A 20,211-nucleotide genomic window follows, 5' to 3' on the forward strand; every position below is an offset into this window, starting at 1 on the left:
GGAGCAAATCGGTTGGTTTGCTAGGAATATTAAGATGAGAGCAAGGTTCCACGAAGGGACGAACCCCTTCATATCGGAAATGTATATGCCACACAAGAGAAAGTTGAGTAACTTCTTTAATTTTCGAATAATATCCTATTGATATATATCGAGTTTGGTAAGGAAAACAGAATCCTTTGTTGAGTGCCAATGTATGTAATTGGCGTAGCTGCTGTATTTTCGCTGCTGTCTATTCGCTGACCTATCTCCATGTCGTCGCATAACTCATACAGCTCATCGTTCCATCGTCTGCGGTATTCGCCGTTGCCAATGTTCAAAGGACATACATTATGCGCAAAACTTTTCTCTCGAAAACTCCTATTGCCGTCTCATTGGATGTCGACATCGTCCACTCTTCTGCACCTAAAACATAACGGGAATGATGAGCGACTTTTCGTGTTTGATTTTGATTCGTCGACAGAGAACTTTACTTTTCAATTGCCTAGTCAATTCATAGAAAAACCTGTTGGCAAAAGTTATTCTGCGTCGGATTTCGAGCCTGACATTGTTATTGGTGTTGTTAATGTTGGTTCCAAGATATACGAAATTATATACAACTTCAAAGTTATGACTGCCAACAGTGGCAATGGAACTAAGACGCGAATGCAATGAATGTTTGTTTGATAACAGAAAAATTTCGTCTTGTCCTCATTCACCACCAGACCCATTCGCTTCGATTTTTTGACAAGCCTTAGAAAGCAGAACTAATGGCTTCACTGACAATATGTTGGCCAAATTCCATTCTCAATATGCACACATTCGAAATTATGAGACAGTAAATGATTTGGAATTCGTAATTTGGACGGTTCTAAGTGGTTGACTTCCGGCTCATTTAGGTTGGAGATCTTACGATGTTTTTTTCTTGAAACAAATTTGTTTAACTGGCTCCATATGAAGGCATGATTAAGAGTTTAAAAACGTTCACTTTGATTATCTTTATATTTTTATACAGACAAAAAGCGATTTATTGAATTTTTTCTCTATTCATAAAATACATATATTTCACATAGAAAATAATTATAATTATTTTATATAAATATTCTTGTATGTATGTATATAATATTAAAGACACATTTGGTAGAAGTTTCTTTGTGATTTAACATATCATAGTTAATATCATGACATTATGTAATTATGTATATTAGTTGGAGACTACAACAAAGGTTAATACTTATAGTATTTAGCGTGAAATTATTTTCATAAGTTTTTTCCTTCAGAGTTCAGAGCTCAGCTCCGGTACTTGTGACGGCTTGACTAATAAATTACAGAAACAATTATAGAACAAAGACAGAGAAACAAACATACATATCGATAAAACACATTTGGTAGAGCACTTCCACGGACATAAAAACACAGAAATTTGCACTTAGCAACTACGAGTACACTAAAACTAAACTACAATAATTACGCAGATCCACCCAAAAATCCTAAATTCGATAAAAAAAGACGAGGCTTTTGCAAGTTCGAAAATGGAAACAAAAATAAAGCACAGAAAACACAATAAAATAAAGTCCTACGTGAGTAAAAGTAAACCTTATCACAAGCAAATATCGCATAGATTAATTAAGTAAATATGTAGTTGGACTCTAAGACTTGTCGCTGTTAATCAAGATCGTTGCTGCCGGCCAGCTTCGCCTATACTAGCGCAGCGCGACAGCCTTGAACAGTTGTTCGCGACGGTGGAAGCAACGACGCGCTGGATGGTCATGTGACAGTCTCCGTTTCCACGTAGCCATTGTGTATGTAACCGGTTGAGGGGCTGCCCATCAAGCCCGACTTGCTCAGACCATTGGCGAAGGTAGAAGGTTTCTCACTGGAATCCAAAATGCGCTCGAACACTGCATCCAGACGACAATGGTTGACGGTGTAATGCAGACGATTTTCATATTGATTCGAAAGCGTGTTCAATTCACGGAAAAGATCTGCCAAGCTGAGCACTTTGTTGCTTTGAGGGGGCACCATTGCCTCTACATCGTGCTGAGGGGAAAAAGAAAAGGTGGAAAGTTAAAGCACAGCTTTAGTTAAATTATTTCGAGAGTCCGAGTGTGCTTACCTCACGCGGCTTGACCATCTGTATTTTAAGACTAAACTTGATGGAATGCGGATAAGTCTGGAAGTCCACGCACTGCGGCAGGCGCATGTGAATAGCCTGTAAATGTTAATGATATTAAATGAACTCTAGCCTCATTTGTGTTTGGATTTACCTTCTCCACCGATTCGATCAATTGGTTGTCACCATAAATCACGACGCTATAGTAGCCGCCATACTGTTCATTCAAACTCTCCGGACTGCTGCAGGTCAGTATCTGACCATCCTTGAGCACGGCAATGCGATGGCAAATGCCATCGATTTCCGACACCGAGTGCGAGGTGAGCACCACAGCGCGTTGTGTGGCGAGTAGATCATGTATGGTGCGATAGACAATGGCGCGTGTAACCGGATCCATGTCACTGGTGGGCTCATCCATTAGCACGACGGTGGTGCGACCGCAACAGGTGAGCGCCACTGTCAGCTTGCGCCGATTGCCGCCACTCAAATTCTTAACCAACACGTGACGGTACGACTTCAGTTGGAACGACTCCAGTATGTGTTCTATTAGCTGTCAAAAGTTAGTCAGAAATTCAAATAAAAATTTGTCAAAATACAGTCTTCTATTTTTGTTTTTTATAAATAAATTTAAGTGTTTCATACTTTAAAATTTCAAAATTTATCAAAGCAAATTCCTCTGAACTTATTTCCTGAAACTTATCCTCCCCTAATAAAAAGCACTAGCCAGCTAATTACAGTAGTCACAGCACCGTCACCGTATTAAGCACCAGCAAAACGCACCAAAGCAAACGTCGAAGGCAAACAATGAACATGGCCAATTGCTGTAAAGATTGTGATAGATTACAGCCACGATCATCCGGTAGCGCACCGGTGCGACCGGAGTTCCAGCAGCCCACCATGTATGATCACTTTCAGAATTTTCAACGCTTCAAAATGCAGAAACAAGAGGCACAGGCCATTGAGAAACGCAAAGAGGAGCTACTCAAAATGAACGCCGATTTCACGAATTGGAATCCGAGCTGTAGCAAGGATATGTTCGACCAATTCAGTACACAAGATGTGGCGTTATTTCGTCAACAAATTCGTTTGGCGCAAAATGGCGAGCGCACGATTTTAGAGAGTCTCACCGCGCCGACTGAAGTGGGCGCTTCAAGCACTGGTGGCACCGCTACCGTTACAGGCACGAGCGTCGGCGGTAAGTCGTTGAAGAAAAAGGATTCGTTGCTGACGATCTCGCGTACACCCGTGCAGTGTCCGATTGGCGCTTGCGGACGCATTATAGGCGTGACATCGGTGCTATCGCATTATCTGCGTGATCACAGCGAAGACTTTGGTGTGCAGTGTCAAGAAATTTATGGTGGCAAGCGCTCTGTGTTGATTTTCGATGCCACTACATTGGATTTCCGTGATAATGTGTGTTTGGGTGTGCTTGCCTATGGTGGCGTTAAGGAGAAGGGGTAAGTAACACTAGTAATATGATAACTGTATGAGAGACATTGATTTTTCATTCGACTCTCACACTTTAGCTCAGATCCGCCGGCACAGCGTGGGATTTGCATACATAACGCCTTTCTGCCAAAGCCACACGAACATCTTGACGCTCACCTGCCCATACTGATAATGGCGTGCCGCACGTCTTGGAGTGCTATGTTGGAGGATAAACAGCTCGAGGCAAGAATAACTAAACCGGAAAACGCGCATCAACACCTGTTAGTAATTTGGCTGGTGAGCGTGCAGTCCACCAAACCGATCCATTGCACTCTGACCGCCTACGATATGACAATGACCTCGTCGCGCAGCATCATAGCACAGGTGCGTCAGCTGAACGAATCACAAAACCCGAGTGAGTTTCTGGTTAACGATACGAACAGTTTGCGTTTGAATCGCGGCGAAATCAATATACTTTCACACGATGGCAACGATTGCATTCACTTGGAGGTTATGATCAATGAATACGATCAATAAATTTTTTTCTTGAATTCTCGCAAAGATGCAAGAAATGATAGTAAATGTGTGCTTCATTTATGTACTCGTATATCTCATAGTGATATAAATATGTATGTACTGTGTTTTCTTTTAACCACATTTTGGTTTTATTGAAACGGGCCACAGTTAGGACTTACGTGTGGCTATAAGATATGTAAAATATGAGTGTTTCTCACCTTGTCCATAGCAGCGACGCGCCGCAGATTTCCATAGAACCGGATGCATTCCTCCACTGTCAGCAGCGAGTCTAACGGATTCGTTTGCGGACAATAAGCGATTTCGCCCTAAACATAAGAAATATTTATAAATATTGAATAATTCGGCTTAATGTTGTTGTAAATTGTGTAATTACGTTGAAATAATTGATGTCGCCCACGTTCGGCTGCAGTTCGCCAGAGAGCATTTTGAATATTGTCGATTTGCCAGTGCCGTTCTTGCCCAACAAACCGAAGCATTCGCCCGCTTTCACTGCGAATGTGACATTCTTCACGACATACTGACCGCGGTCGTACGACTTGCAGAGGTTGTCCACTTTGAGCACTTGTGGTGTATCATCCTTATCGGCGCGTTTGAGCGAGTTTTGTATGGACACGATTTTCAATTCTTCCGCCTGTCGTTGCGCATATTTCTGGAAGAACGGCAGGCGATTGACTAACGCTTCGCGCATTTGGTAAATCTGACCGGTCTCGAGCAGCGCATTCAGTACAATGAAGAAGACGCCGATTATGAATAATGCCAGCATGTGTGGACGCAGCAAATCACTGGAAATGGGATGTTTGTACGAATCGATGTCGTAACGCTGGAAGACGAGTGAAACCATATAATTTTTACAGATCTCAAGTAGACCATCACCCAAAGCGTGTTGCGGAAAGATGAGGAATGCGCGATTGAGGAAATAACGCCAATTGTCCCAGACTTCTGAGTCACCGACCACGCCCAGCAGTATGATGTTGGCCATGGTAAAGAGTGGTATGATGATGTTCATACAGAAGATGGTCACAATCGCCACGCTGGAGTCGTTGAAGCATTTCTCAAACACATGCACACCGGGTATACAGGCGAATCTAGAAATTTAAGTTGAGAATTGCATTTAGCCTCAAATAAGATACTATTACTATACACATTTTTTATAACTTACGCAAAGAGCAGTGCCAGCACGAATATACCGGAAACATTTTGACGCGCCACGAAAACTGGCAAGCCGAAGGCGAATATGATGGCGCCACAGACCAATATGGCGAGCACCATAATCTAGGAAGAAATGAAAATTATAGTCACTACCACTTCTCTTTCCGAAAGTGTACTCACCAGAAAATCCCAAACAAACGCCACGCCCCAGTAGGTGGCTAAGTTAACGCCACAAAGTTTTTGTTGCAGTTTCTCACCTTTCACACGTTCATTTACCAGAAAAACAGATGACACAGCCACTACCAAGCTAAAGGCGATGAGTAGTATGAAGACCATGGAGGAATCACCAGCTTGACGTAAACTGTGAGAAAAAGAAATTTAATTAATCCAACTCACTTCTCACGCCATCGCTTTTTTTGTCTTCACTTACACTGAAGTCGTACTGAGCTCGGCGGCGCCAAGTTTCCAAGGCTCATTGAAGCTTGTGATGCTGAAATTACTGTCGTCCATCTCCACTTGCAGCAGTCTCGTATTCAAATCGTTCAGCCAAGCCATCATAGCATGATAGCCTTTGTTGTTGTACCAAACGATGGCATTCGTGTCGTTGAAAGAATATCCGCCATAACGTTTCTCATGATAATCATTCATTGACTGCAAGATCCAAGAGAATGCGGTGCTGGAGTTTGTAAACTCCCGGCACGGATTCTCAGCGGCGCACTGCTCTGCCAAGCCTTCGTAAGCGGAATTTGTTAGGGTTTTATTCAGTTCCATGCTGAACATTTGCGTTGTTTTCGGATAAAGTTCGCGCGTGAAACTAATCGTTTTATCATAGTCGTCTTCCAGGCGATATGTGACAAACCACATGGCGAGCAGCTCGAATATCGCCGGCAATACGATGACGCAAAGGAGTATACGATAATTCCTGCTGAAGTGTATGATGCGTTTACGCAGTAAATTTTCAATGGCAGCAAATAAACCTAACGAGCCGCTATTCACTATATTAGCCACTGTCGAGTTTTTCAGCTCCACCGATTTCATGTTAAACCTGGTGTTTACACCCTTGCTAGTGTTCTGCTTGTCTTCATGTAAGTCCGTGAAAATTTGCTCCAAATTGCGACTCTCAACGCGTAAGTTTGCAATAAGTCCACCGTGCTGTAAGTTTTGTAGGTAATCGAGGTAATTCAATGACTTGGTGGAGCCGCATTGGTCGTAAGGCACTTGTAAACGAATATCACCACTATCTAACCAATCGGGTTCTTTAAAGCTGTCAAGCATATCTTTACCCATGGTGCGGATTTCAGATATAGTTTGGCTGTCACTGCAATGGAAAAGTACTTCAAAGCCGGATGTGCAGTACTCCTTGAGTGTTTCAGGACTATGTTTCACTATGACTTTGCCCTGCCGAAGAGAAATTCAAGTGTTTATTTGCATTTCCAACAATGCGCAAGCCTACTTACATTCTTCATGATCACCATTACATCACTCAGAAACTCCGCTTCGTCCAGGAAGTGTGTCGCGAAGACCACAGCGCGTCCTTTTCTCAAGCGTTGTATCAGCTCCCAGATGTCCTTGCGCGCCTTAGAGTCGACACCATTGCAAGGCTCGTCCAGAATTACAACGTTTGGGGAACCTACGTGAGATTTGTTTTTAAAATGCTGTAACAGAAATATATACTTCGTTTCGTACCTATGAACGCCAAAGCGACACAAAGCCTGCGTTGATAACCGCCCGACAGTTGATAAGCCTGATAGTTTTCATATTTGCCAAACTTCAAGCTTTTCAGTGTTTTATCCACCTCCGAGTTGTAGTTGTGTTTTAGCTTGATCGACGCATATAATTCCAAGTGCTCGCGCGCTGTTAGATTCGGTATCAAAATGTTGTCTTGAGAGCATACGCCCACCTTATCGAACTCATCACCACTTGTCATTGCTTGTGAGAGTATAACACGACCCGTCGATTGCACCACCTGACCTGTTAGCATTTTGCTGCGGAGGTAAGGAAGATAAAGTTTGTAAATTTAAAAAAATTAACTGAAATGAACTCTTTACATAATTGTGCTCTTTCCGGCGCCATTACGTCCCAGTAGACAGGTGATCTTATCCCTGAGCAGTGATAAATTCACATCGCTCACCGCTACTTGCTCGCCATACAATTTGCTCACGTTTGTCAGTGTTGCACCAACACTTGCATCCAAATCCTCGCGCTGCACTTCTATGAAACGGTACTCATCTGCATTTGGAAAATATGTATTACATAAATATACTCTCTTTCACAACTCATTGGCTTACCATCCATGAAACGCCGAACCAAATAACCGATAACGCCATAAATGATCGCGTCCACAATTATCATAATGAATGCGAAGCCGAATTCGCCGCTCATGCCTTCCTGGAAGACTTGCACAAAACTCAAACCGAACTCTTGTAGCTCCATGCGCATTATATGGCTCCAACCATGCGAGAAAGCCGTTGTGAAAGACAAATTGATGCAGAAGTTCTCGAACGAGTTGAGATGCGAATCGAAGAGCAGCACAATAATGTAGGGGCAGTAGGAAATAAAGAAGAGCAATGCGGTGGCCACAGCACCAATTGTGGCCGACGTGAAGAAAGTTGAACACATGTAACTGGAAAACAAAGATAGGAGAATTTTGTATTTTCTTACGGTAATTGATTGGTAAAGGATTTTAAAGCTCCCGAGCCATATTAAATAAACTCGAAAGCGAACCTGTATTTGTTCTGCCGATTTTGATATACATAGCTAGATTGAGAGCTTACCAAAAAGAGATCAAACAACCGCCAAATACAATCAAGAAGAACATCACGAATATAAAGGAGACGAACTGCAGAAGACCGCCAATGTACAGGATAAATGTTACACCCACAAAAATCACAACAAGCTCCACAAATGTAACGATAATCCAAGAAGTAAGCTCCGAGCACGGTTTGAGACCCATGGAACGCATTATCTAGAAATAAGTTTTGGAAATATGACCATTTCATTCAATGCTTAGAGTCATAATGCACCACTTACCATTGTATTACGACTTTCGCGCATCCAGATTAAGTGACGCACACAGTTCGCTATTTGCGCGACCAGACCCAAAAAGAAAGCTACTTGTATGGCCTGTGCCAAGTAAATACCTGTCTTCATGCTGCAAATATACAAATTTATAATTAAACTCATTCCATGTTGGTCGCAAAGTGAAGACTCACTCATCATGCGTATAGGCGGGATATGGGAATTGCTTCGTGTACATTTGCAGTCCGTCCACACCATACTTGCTCAGTGTGTCTGCGTTGTTACCGCCGAACACGCTAAGTAGATCGAGCAGTGCTTGACGTCTTCTGCGTGTGTTCACTTTCAAATCATCCAAATTCACTATAGTCTCCATTGAACTGGGTGGACCGTTATCGTCGTGTTGCGGTGCGAGACTTTCTTTTTTCGGTGTCGACCAATCATCATCTTCATCCTCGTCCTCACCAAATCCACTACCTGTATCAATTTCAATTGAAATGGGACTGTTTGTGCTCAACTCGAACGATGCTTCCTCAGTGACGTTTTTATGCAACAACTTCTGGTGTCTAATGATGCCCATATCGATGGCATTCTTTATCTGTACGAAACCACGATGGTATTTCATGTCACGTATCATGCTGCGCGAAGGACCCGGAAACCAGAAGCGATTCTTGTTCTCAAAGGTCGGTTGCGTGTTTTCGGTGTCCATATGCAGTTTGTAGGATACATCGTTGTCGGTCTTGTTGAAATATGCCGCAGCGAAGAATAGACGCTTCTCGTTCAATTCATACGCTGTGAGTTGTAAATCCTTGGCGTTTGCTAGCGGCACAAAGCGATCCACGGAGAAGCATTCCAGTATATTCTTAATTGTCATAACAATATCATAGACGAGCGGATCGGTGCGTATACGATTGACAATTCCCACAATTTCGTCGACATTTATATCATCCCCAATGTATGCGCGTACAGTTTGTGAGGTGGCCAACTTGAGTAGGCTATCGAAACCCTTTTGAAACGGTCCGTCTTCACGCAATTTGGTAACAATATCAGCGACGGCTACTGAGAGTCGTTTCAAACGACTCAACTCCTCGAACGTCGTGTTGGCCTGGTAAGATATTGGAATTTAATATTTTAGTGGTACTTGGAGTAACGACTTTTTAATTGAAAAAAAAGGAAACACTTGAATTTTCGGTAAGCATATTTGAAAGGTTCGCAACCCAACCAAGGATGGGCCATACATTTTTAATTTCATCTCATCTATCTAAGCATTTTCTTATCAAATCAGAGGATCTGTTAGATTTTCGAAACCTAAATTAAAACTTTCGTCCATTTTTTCTCTCGTGCATAGTTAAAATTACTGTTACAATGAAATCTCCGAAAAAATCCTAATTTGGCTGTTGTACTCACATGCGTCATTATCGATAGAGTATCTTCAGTAACAGGTGCGAATAAAATCTTGCCGTGTATCAAGGGTTTCACCACATTCCAAGTCAGCTTGCCGGTGGTGGTTGTTGTAATATTCAAGTAAAGTTGTTTGCAATATTTAGCTGCGAAGTAAGAAAATATTTCTCTTTAATTTAGAAATATTAGATATTATAAATAGACTTACTTGGCATCACATTAATTTCATCATCATTTATTTTGCTGAAATCTTCCGTATCATAGAGAATATCATTAACTAAGGGTATGGTATCGGTGCTGGGGAACGGATGACCACACATTAAGTAGCCGGCTTTAACAAACGTTCGGCGATCTAGATGGTGAATGAATAAATAGGAGATCTATGAGGTAAGAATGCAGATAAATTGGTAAAGCTGTCCACTTCTTCATATGTAGGCATGTTCGATTCAAGCGTATTATTCGAACACGAATGTTCATATTGCAATGATTGGAATACTAGGATTGATTTAGAACTTCTCTCCTTAGAACTCGTGAAGTGAAAATCAAATCATTGCCATTCCAAAACACTTGTTCGAATCAAATGACAATCTTTATTTGTATAATCCCATAATAAATCCATGATTCATTACTGTATAATTTAGAGCCCTTAATGTATAAGTAATATATAAGTACCTGAAAAGAGTCGCCTAATATCGAAAGTGCCATTTAGGAAATCCTCCACTTGGGGCACCAGATTGATAACATTGCCGACGCTCTCTGTAAGTAGTTAAAAAAAAAAGAATATACGCATGCGTTAATACTCGCAATTAAAATTGGCAATTTGTTGTCACTTCAAAGATTAAAATCCATAATTATCGCACTACTTCACGCGCACTGCACTAAGGACGGACAAATGCGACAAAAGCTTTTTTAAGTGCTTATTCTGTGTGTGTGGTTTTAGCGATAAAGTTAATTAAAAGTGCATAGGCATTTAATTGGTTTTTAGCGTCTCTACGTATTCAAGTGAGTATGTGCGTGAGTACTTACGTCGTATCTGGTTGAAATGGCCGCCCGTGACCACAGCCGTTACGGCATTTATGAAATTCGCCTTTTCCGGCAAATCGATGACAGCGTTGAACATGCGATCGTCAGTGACAAAAATATTCACGATATCCACAATCGGTTTCATGCTAAAATAATTAATGTCACAAAATGTCAGACATAAGTAGTTACTTAACTTATATGTATACAAGTAGTAGTAAGTATATACATACATATGTATGAATAAATCATGTTTGAATAAAAGATCTGTGTAAAAACTAACAAAGGTGAAGATAAGTTACTTCCGAACAGCGATTAATTACGCAACGAGTGTGAACGAACTCTCGCAAAACGAGAGCCAAGAACATGACACACTCTACAAGTGTACTTCCAAGTGATATATTGACTACTTACGGTGCATTCTGCCAACTGGTCGTCTCCTCGTAGGGATCTGTGCTCATGCATTTATTTTCCAAACTACAGATGTACGAGTAGAAACTTGGTAGCACTTGATTCTTGGTGGGCAGCAGTCGTGTAGGGAATTGGCAGTCTTCTATGTGTTCGGGACCGAATTTGAGACGTATGAGGTAGAGCAGCATGAATACCATGCAAGGCCAAGCCACCTGTATAACCGTCATAACCTAGAAAAATATGTGTAAATAGTAGTTAGCGATATTTTCAGAACTTTTGGTATTACGTAACTTACCGGTTGACGCAGGCGCACCAGTCCGTCTTTGCGCAGCATCGCCCGAAGCTGGCTGGCGCTGAAGGATCGTTTCATTTGCATTTTGCTTGTTGATTGTCTTTCGTTGACTCACAATTCCGGCAACATTTGCAGTTTAGAATTGATAAGTTGTACAAAGGCCCCAGAGTTATTCGAGAGCGGACTGTTCTAAGCAATTGTAGCACTATCTCGGGCTAAAAAATAAAGGTTTGTGAACTTATTAAAAAGTGAAATATAAATGAAAACATTTAATGTAATTTTCCCAGTAAGTATACAACTTGTTTGAATTCTTATCGCAAATCTTATGTCCTCTCTGATAACCCCCTTTGGAATCCAATTTAGTGTAACCTCGACCCTTCTCATGTATGAAATGCTTAATCAAATACATAGGCCTATAATGACTAAAACATTTACAATGTAGTAATTATACTATATACTTTGTAACATGAAGACTCCGATGAGCACTAGATTTCGCTTACAACTATCTTTTTCATCTCATTAGAATATTCTTATCAGCGTACATGTATGTTTACGTCAGCTTTTGTAAATGAAACGGTCATTGACACCGAGCATTAGCTTATTATAGTAGCTGCAAGCTTTGATTGATTTACTTATTTTAAGAAAGAATTCTATAGTTGTAGAAATATTTATTTTATGTACACCGTCTCAAGCTGTGGTTAGATTACTGCCACGCCCACAAATGTGTGTTTTACTGCGTTTCATTATATTCCTATATTGTGGGTTGTAAAAAGAACGAAATACCTTTGTTCAAGGAGTCATATTGTAGCTCGAAAAATTATCCTGTCTTCAATATGAAACCATTTCAAAGTTCATTACATTAATATAGCTAACTCAAGCATTAAGAGATTACGGTAGTCAGAGTTAATACACACTGGTTTTTACATTTCCGAAATTGGGCGAATTCGATTCATGTATGTATTTGTCTGCCTTCCACATAATCAATACCTAGATATTGGTATTTTAAAATAAATTTGTCGCTAGCTAAATACTAATATTTTAATTTGTTAATTGGGCTATTATATAAGACTAATTGAGCACAATTGGTGGTTAAATAGACTAAATTAGCAACATTTTATTATTTGATTAATAACACAATTAGTGTTTCAATAGACTAAATTAGACAAAATTGTAAAGGGTGATTTTTTAAGAGCTTGATAACTTTTTAAAAAAAAAAAAACGCATAAAATTTGCAAAATCTCATCGGTTCTTTATTTGAAACGTTAGATTGGTTCATGACATTTACTTTTTGAAGATAATTTCATTTAAATGTTGACCGCGGCTGCGTCTTAGGTGGTCCATTCGGAAAGTCCAATTTTGGGCAACTTTTTCGAGCATTTCGGCCGGAATAGCCCGAATTTCTTCGGAAATGTTGTCTTCCAAAGCTGGAATAGTTGCTGGCTTATTTCTGTAGACTTTAGACTTGACGTAGCCCCACAAAAAATAGTCTAAAGGCGTTAAATCGCATGATCTTGGTGGCCAACTTACGGGTCCATTTCTTGAGATGAATTGTTCTCCGAAGTTTTCCCTCAAAATGGCCATAGAATCGCGAGCTGTGTGGCATGTAGCGCCATCTTGTTGAAACCACATGTCAACCAAGTTCAGTTCTTCCATTTTTGGCAACAAAAAGTTTGTTAGCATCGAACGATAGCGATCGCCATTCACCGTAACGTTGCGTCCAACAGCATCTTTGAAAAAATACGGTCCAATGATTCCACCAGCGTACAAACCACACCAAACAGTGCATTTTTCGGGATGCATGGGCAGTTCTTGAACGGCTTCTGGTTGCTCTTCACCCCAAATGCGGCAATTTTGCTTATTTACGTAGCCATTCAACCAGAAATGAGCCTCATCGCTGAACAAAATTTGTCGATAAACACATTTCGAACCGAACACTGATTTTGGTAATAAAATTCAATGATTTGCAAGCGTTGCTCGTTAGTAAGTCTATTCATGATGAAATGTCAAAGCATACTGAGCATCTTTCTCTTTGACACCATGTCTGAAATCCCACGTGATCTGTCAAATACTAATGCATGAAAATCCTAACCTCAAAAAAATCACCCGTTATTTGTGTCATATATGCATATACTATTTAAGCACTAATTGTTCTCAATTATTAAATTCTATTCTTAAATTATATTTAAGCACTAATTGTTCTCAATTAGTGCTTGACTTCTTAGAGAAATACGTAATTATTAGGTACTATTTAAAGTTTTTTAGTTGAAGTCCTGTTTATATCCAGATAATTAAAACAAAATGATTTAAATACCTACATTCCAGCATTTAATTGTATTAAATTATGGAAATGTGGTTCAACACACATCATTATTTAGTAATTGATTTCACATGTGGAACATTACCGCACTTATTATAGATATGCTCCCGTAATGTTGAGAGAACTTTGCTCATTGCTGGACATGCAAATGCTATTAAAAATTATAACTGTTAAAATAGGTTAAAATAGCTGTAATTGTATGAGACACGCAGCCGGAAAGTTACAGCGTTTAATTACAAAACTATTATATAATATTTTAAAAACTATGATTATGGAATCAACTTGTTACAGTTTAAACTGCTGACTAATCGTTACTAAGTGTTTTACTGCAATGAGACGATATGTAATTCTTACTTAATCTCCTGTCAGTGTATAAAATAGCCCTTTGAATTAATTGCCATGGCTGTGGAGACTGTAATCATACTGAATATCATAGCTTTCATAATTATCCATAAAATGAAAATTAATACCTTGGCAAAAAGAAATTTCTTCTGAAGAAATTTGAAATTAAAAAATTCTTCTACCTATTATAGAAAAATATAAAATCATCTATTAAAACATAACATATTTCTTTTCAAAAATCAGCAATTATCTATTAAAAAGAGTTGAAGAGAGAAGAAGAATCTCTCCATGTCCCGAATAAAAGTTTAGACCAGAGAGTTCTCCGAAAAAATGTTTAACTTTGAATATTTTTCTGTTTTCTGGTGAAAATGGAAAGGAATTAAATATCTCTCTTTTGGATTTTATTAAATATGATTTTCAATTCAGTATAGACATTTTTAAACATAGTGGCTAATTGATCAATCTTCAGAATAACATTTTAAAGTGGTAACGCCCGACGGTGCACCTATAAACACTGTAAAACTAATAAAATTAAATCTTTCGTAGTAAAATATATATGTAAGTCACTGTCAATCTTATTACCGTCCAGCCCAAAATATTTTATTTTGAGAAAAAAAAATGTTTCAAGTTTTATGTTCTGAAGCTGGCTGAAACCAAATCTTCAACATTACAGTAGTTTTGAATCTTTAATACCAATGGAATGCAATTGAGCAACCTCAATTTTATTATAAGCCAAAAAATATAAATGTTTTCCAAATCTTAGTTTGGCCTCATCCCCTAAGTATACTTTGACCTGATGAAATGTCGAAACTTGACATGAATGTCAAACGAGGTTTTAATAAATGTATATCAATCATATTGAGCTAGCCTCGTATATGTATTTATACAGTTATTGAAGAAATAAACTAATTACATGTAGATTATTAAAACACAATTTTTTATATTTTCTCGTTACACCTGTTTTCCTTGTTAATTAAATGCTGTGTTCACGCTTTCACAATTGCTGTTGTTATCATTAAATCTTTAACCCCACTTTACTACCATTAATTAATAACAGAGATCTGATAGAGCACGCTGGTAACATCTCTACTGTTTATGAGAGTAATATGTTTATACTTTTCTATTAAAATCAAAAGGTACTTTGTAATTAGTTTTCGAAAATAAAATTACTGCTCTCATCAACATTTTATCTATATTAATTGAGTACGAGTTCTCAAGCAAGAAAGGTGGCTCAAAACGATGTTCTAACACCCATTTGCTAATAATGAGGTTAAAATAATTGCTGCCGATTAATAATTAATTCCAGCGTTAAATGTGTAATGTTGCATTATTTCTTCGCATTTTCTCACTTTTGCTCGCTTCTATTAAAGCGCGAACTGGCTCAAAGTAGCAAACTCTAAGTTTTGCATTGGAGCGCTTGTTGAGCTGGTGTGTGTGTGTGTTTCTCTGCGTGAGTGTGTGTGAATGCTTAGCGCCAGCACGTGCCAGTTTAGCAGCATCCACTGCAATAAAAACAACTACAGCAATGCAATGTAATCTATTATGGCACTCGAAAGTTAGTGCGCTCATTTGCTTTTGTTTTTGTTATTTGCAATTTTTTGTTTGCCTTTCGTTTACTGGCGATTACATCAGCTCTTTACACATACAAACAGATGCATAGATGTGTGCAGTGATTATGCGATCGATAAATGAAAAGAAAACTGAAAATTGTTTGCTTGAAGAAAAACTAGTTAATGGGGTCAGGAGCAGCCAACATTTGTGCAACTCGCACAGGAAAGCGCAGCGAGAGCGAGAGCGGAAGCGGGAAAGAGAAACAGATTTGTAAACAAAACAAGCGTAGCAGCAATTATCGACTGACTGACTGACTTAGTGACGGATCGTTTGACTGACCAAAAGTGGCTGAGGCTGGGTGTCTCAATGACTGACTGTCATTACTTAATATGCATTTTGCACTTTTACATGTGGGCTCTGTTGTTGCGAGTAACTGCATGAAAGTAACCGGTTTTCGCACAAATCAACGATTTTATTACTTTTAAATCAAGAATATGTACACAACAATTAATTATTGTGTTTAAGTTCTCAAATAACATGGCTTTTGTAAGCAAATAAATGCGAAAGGTCACAGCGAGATGGATTTGTAGCGAAGTCCAGTATGCAAATTCGTAGCTCATCTAATAATAACTCATTATACTTTGACTTTATATTATCCAATGATAAATTAGAAGATTAAGAAAGTGATTAGTCTGTAATGGAACAACTTTTTTGCTTGTATGAAAAAGTAGTTTAATCGCGATTTGGAGTCGTTTAATTAGAGATGAGAACAGCGTTTAATATATATATAATATTTGAACGTTTAATATTTTAAAATTGTACATTTATGTACTGGTTCATGTGGATACAAGATAACTAACTTGAATATTAAAAAAACTGTATGTACAAAATATCTGACGTTTACGACTCTTAATTTAGTCAACTAGAAGATTGTCCAGGGTACTAATTTAGTCAATTAGGAGATTATGTGTGTGTGTGATTGGCGTTGCAACCGTTTAGCCGGTTATAGCCGAATCGACGATAGTGCGCCACCTGTCTCTCTCCTTCGCAGTTCGGCGCCAGTTGGAGATCCCAAGTGTAACCAGGTCGCTCTCCACCTGGTCCCTCCAACGGAGTGGAGGCCTTCCCCTTCCTCGGCTTCCTCCGGCGGGTACTGCATCGAACACTTTCAGGGCTGGAGTGTTTTCGTCCATTCGGACAACATGACCTAGCCAGCGTAGCCGCTGTCTTTTTATTCGCTGACCTATGTCAATGTCGTCGTATAACTCGTACAGCTCATCGTTCCATCGTCTGCGGTATTCGCCGTTGCCAATGTTCTGAGGACCATAAATCTTGCGCAAAATTTTCCTCTCGAAAACTCCTAGTGTCGTCTCATCTGATGTTGACATCGTCCAAGCTTCTGCACCGTAAAGCAGGACGGGAATGATAAGCGACTTGTAGAGCTTGATTTTGGTTCGTCGAGAGAGGACTTTACTGTTCAATTGCCTACTCAGTCCAAAGTAGCACCTGTTGGCAAGAGTTATTCTGCGCTGGATTTCGAGGCTGACATTGTTCGTGTTGTTGATGCTGGTTCCCAGGTATACGAAATTATCTACGACCTCGAAGTTATGACTGTCAACAGTGACGTGGGAGCCAAGACGCGAATGCGCCGACTGTTTGTTTGATGACAGGAGATATTTCGTCTTGTCCTCATTCACCTCCAGACCCATTCGCTTCGCCTCCTTATCCATGCGGGAAAAAGCAGAACAAACGGCGCGGTTGTTGCTTCCGATGATATCAATATCATCGGCGTACGCCAGGAGCTGTACACTCTTGTAGAAGATTGTACCTTCTCGGTTTAGTTCTGCAGCTCTTATAATTTTTTTCAGCATCAGGTTAAAGAAGTCGCACGATAGTGAGTCACCTTGTCTGAAACCTCGTTTGGTATCGAACGACTCGGAGAGGTCCTTCCCAATCATGACGGAGCTTTTGGTGTTGCTCAACGTCAATTTACACAGCCGTATTAGTTTTGCGGGGATACCAAATTCAGACATCGCGGCGTAAAGGCAATTCCTTTTCGTGCTGTCGAAAGCAGCTTTAAAATCGACAAAAAGGTGGTGTGTGTCGATCCTCTTTTCTCGGGTCTTTTCCAAGATTTGGCGCATGGTGAATATCTGGTCAGTTGTCGATTTTCCAGGTCTAAAGCCACACTGATAAGGTCCAATCAGTTTGTTGACGGTGGGCTTTAGTCTTTCACACAATACGCTCGATAGAACCTTGTATGCGATATTTAGGAGGCTGATCCCACGGTAATTGGCGCAGATTGTGGGATCTCCCTTTTTATGGATTGGGAGCGCATTTCGGCCTCTTTCTTTTTTTGTCTGCAAATGCGTCTCGCTTCCCTCTTCAGCTCTCGGTATCTATCCCATCCCGCACGTGTTGTGGTCGTTTGCAATGTTGCGAGGTAGGCAGTCTGTTTTCTCTCCGCTGCGAGACGGCACTCCTCATCGTACCAGCTTGTTTTTTGTCGTTGCCGAAAACCAATTGTTTCGGCTGCAGCGGTACGCAGTGAGTTTGAGATGCCGTTCCACAGTTCCCTTATACCGAGATGCTGATGAGTGCTCTCAGAGAGCAGGAGTGCAAGTCGAGTAGAGTATTTCGTGGCTGTCTGTTGCGATTGCAGCTTTTCGACGTCGAACCTTCCTTGTGTTTGTTGACGGGCATTCTTTGCTGCACAGAGGCGGGTGCGTATCTTCGCTGCGACCAGATAATGGTCCGAGTCTATATTTGGTCCTCGGAGCGTACGCACGTCTAAAACACAGGAGACATGTCTTCCGTCTATCACAACGTGATCGATTTGGTTCCGCGTGTTTCGATCAGGAGACAGCCAAGTAGCTTGATGTATTTTCTTATGCTGGAATCTGGTACTACAGACGACCATATTTCGGGTCGATCAGCCTCAGGCCGTTTGGCGATGTTTCGTCATGGAGGCTGAATTTTCCGACTGTTGTGCCAAAGACACCTTCTTTACCCACCCTGGCGTTAAAATCACCAAGCACGACTTTTACATCGTGGCGGGGGCAGCGCTCATAGGTGCGTTCTAGGCGCTCATAGAAAGCATCTTTGGTCACATCGTCCTTCTCTTCCGTTGGGGCGTGGGCGCAAATCAGCGATATGTTGAAGAACCTCGCTTTGATGCGGATTGTGGATAGGCGTTCATCCACCGGGGTGAATGCCAGGACTCTGCGACGGAGTCTCTCTCCCACCACAAATCCAACACCAAATTTGCGCTCCTTTATATGGCCGCTGTAGTAGATGTCACAAGGACCCACCTCCTTCCGTCCTTGTCCCGTCCATCGCACTTCTTGGATGGCGGTGATGTCAGCCTTAAGTCGTATGAGGACATCAACCAGCTGGGCAGAGGCACCTTCCCAATTAAGGGTCCGGACATTCCAGGTGCATGCCCTTATATCATTATCCTTAAAACGTTTGCAGGGATCGTCATCAAAAGGGGGGTGTCTCATCCGAGGCTTTCGTAGATTTTTCATTGGGGGGTGTTTTTATGTGGTGGGTCCCAAACCCTACGCACAACCGCATAAGCGGGCTTCGCCTTCTCACTTTAGCTCGCCTTCAAACGGATGTCTGTTGGCTACCCAGAGGATACTTGGTCTAAAACCGGAAGTCGTGAGCTGCTTGAACCATGTGGAGAAGAATCGTTTCTGGCCACTCCCAAGTGAGTGACAATCAAAAACTTTCCTCACTTGCGTGAACTTCTACACATGATCCCAGGAGATTGAAGCGTGCAAATTGACTAAATTAAGTACCCATAATGTCTACAATACGGTTAGAATGGGAGATACAGGGGTAGATTTGCATCATTGCATCAAAATGTGCCACAAAATATCATTAAACAGATAAAGGGTAGTTTTTAGTCATTGTGGTTTTTAAGAAGAAACATAACACATATAATTTTTAATGTTATGGCCAAGAATTTAGCTTTATTCTAAATAGAAGGGTTTCCCATTATATTTTACAAAAAATTTCATTTTCCCGAAAATTTATCGTCGCGGATGTCTCGAATAAATTCCATCCGAGAGGTCAAAATTTTGAACAGCAATTATGGCCGCATTTCAGCAAAAAACGTTTTTCCGGAGTCAGGTCTGTTCATTATGAAATGGCAAACCAAACTATAAAACTATACGACGGTATAAATGAAGTAAGAGCTGTCAAAAAAACCAACTCTGAAAAAGTATTGTCTTATTGAAAACCACATGTTTAAAAAGCCGTTATAAATGTGTAATAGATGTTTTTGGTTTCTGGAATTAATTTTTCCGTAATGTAAAGTGAATTACAAAGTACTCATTAAAATCTGATAATATAAACCTTCTTTGCATAAAAAATGTTTTGAGGTTAGATAAAGGTATATTTATTATTATTGAACGGCAACTGAGTATGTAAATATACACAATAATAACAGTTAATTTCGTTTAATTGCTTACTAATCATCGAAAGAAATTACGTGTAATTTATAATTATTTAAATAATATGTTTAATTACTTCTTAATAATATAATAGCTGTAGGCTTATCGCTTGACAAGATTATATATCAAAAGGAATTTTGCTTTTTATTAGATTTATACGATAAGATGTATTCATTGCTATTTATTTTATTTGTATTTA

At 40.1% G+C, this 20,211-nt stretch overlaps 2 protein-coding genes across 2 annotated transcripts in view; one reads left to right on the plus strand and one right to left on the minus strand.

The window, feature by feature from the left end:
* Positions 1–1,285: 1,285 nt before the first annotated feature.
* Positions 1,286–20,211, minus strand: part of LOC105215594 (ATP-binding cassette sub-family A member 13) — a 34,337-nt gene continuing 15,411 nt past the window's right edge. Inside the window, exons 2-22 of the mRNA XM_011189597.3 lie at positions 11,346–11,557; positions 11,054–11,280; positions 10,646–10,788; positions 10,292–10,375; positions 9,828–9,971; positions 9,626–9,765; positions 8,416–9,323; positions 8,234–8,354; positions 7,978–8,168; positions 7,492–7,826; positions 7,252–7,432; positions 6,890–7,188; positions 6,661–6,833; positions 5,634–6,601; positions 5,384–5,564; positions 5,214–5,326; positions 4,428–5,139; positions 4,252–4,359; positions 2,244–2,639; positions 2,093–2,188; positions 1,286–2,016 (exon numbers count right to left, since the gene is read on the minus strand). Coding sequence (XP_011187899.2) covers positions 1,744–2,016; positions 2,093–2,188; positions 2,244–2,639; positions 4,252–4,359; positions 4,428–5,139; positions 5,214–5,326; positions 5,384–5,564; positions 5,634–6,601; positions 6,661–6,833; positions 6,890–7,188; positions 7,252–7,432; positions 7,492–7,826; positions 7,978–8,168; positions 8,234–8,354; positions 8,416–9,323; positions 9,626–9,765; positions 9,828–9,971; positions 10,292–10,375; positions 10,646–10,788; positions 11,054–11,280; positions 11,346–11,426 — 5,874 coding nt within the window. The 5' untranslated portion in view covers positions 11,427–11,557 and the 3' untranslated portion in view covers positions 1,286–1,743. The remainder of the gene's footprint in view (positions 2,017–2,092; positions 2,189–2,243; positions 2,640–4,251; positions 4,360–4,427; positions 5,140–5,213; positions 5,327–5,383; positions 5,565–5,633; positions 6,602–6,660; positions 6,834–6,889; positions 7,189–7,251; positions 7,433–7,491; positions 7,827–7,977; positions 8,169–8,233; positions 8,355–8,415; positions 9,324–9,625; positions 9,766–9,827; positions 9,972–10,291; positions 10,376–10,645; positions 10,789–11,053; positions 11,281–11,345; positions 11,558–20,211) is intronic.
* LOC105215593 (uncharacterized) lies at positions 2,666–4,169 on the plus strand. Its single transcript, XM_011189596.3, has 2 exons — positions 2,666–3,546; positions 3,616–4,169. Exons 1-2 carry the CDS (start codon positions 2,894–2,896, stop codon positions 4,052–4,054), a joined length of 1,092 nt encoding a protein of 363 aa, XP_011187898.2. The 5' UTR covers positions 2,666–2,893; the 3' UTR covers positions 4,055–4,169.

This window comes from Zeugodacus cucurbitae, chromosome 5, assembly GCF_028554725.1.
Source record: "Zeugodacus cucurbitae isolate PBARC_wt_2022May chromosome 5, idZeuCucr1.2, whole genome shotgun sequence".
Taxonomy (NCBI): Eukaryota; Metazoa; Arthropoda; class Insecta; order Diptera; family Tephritidae; genus Zeugodacus; species Zeugodacus cucurbitae.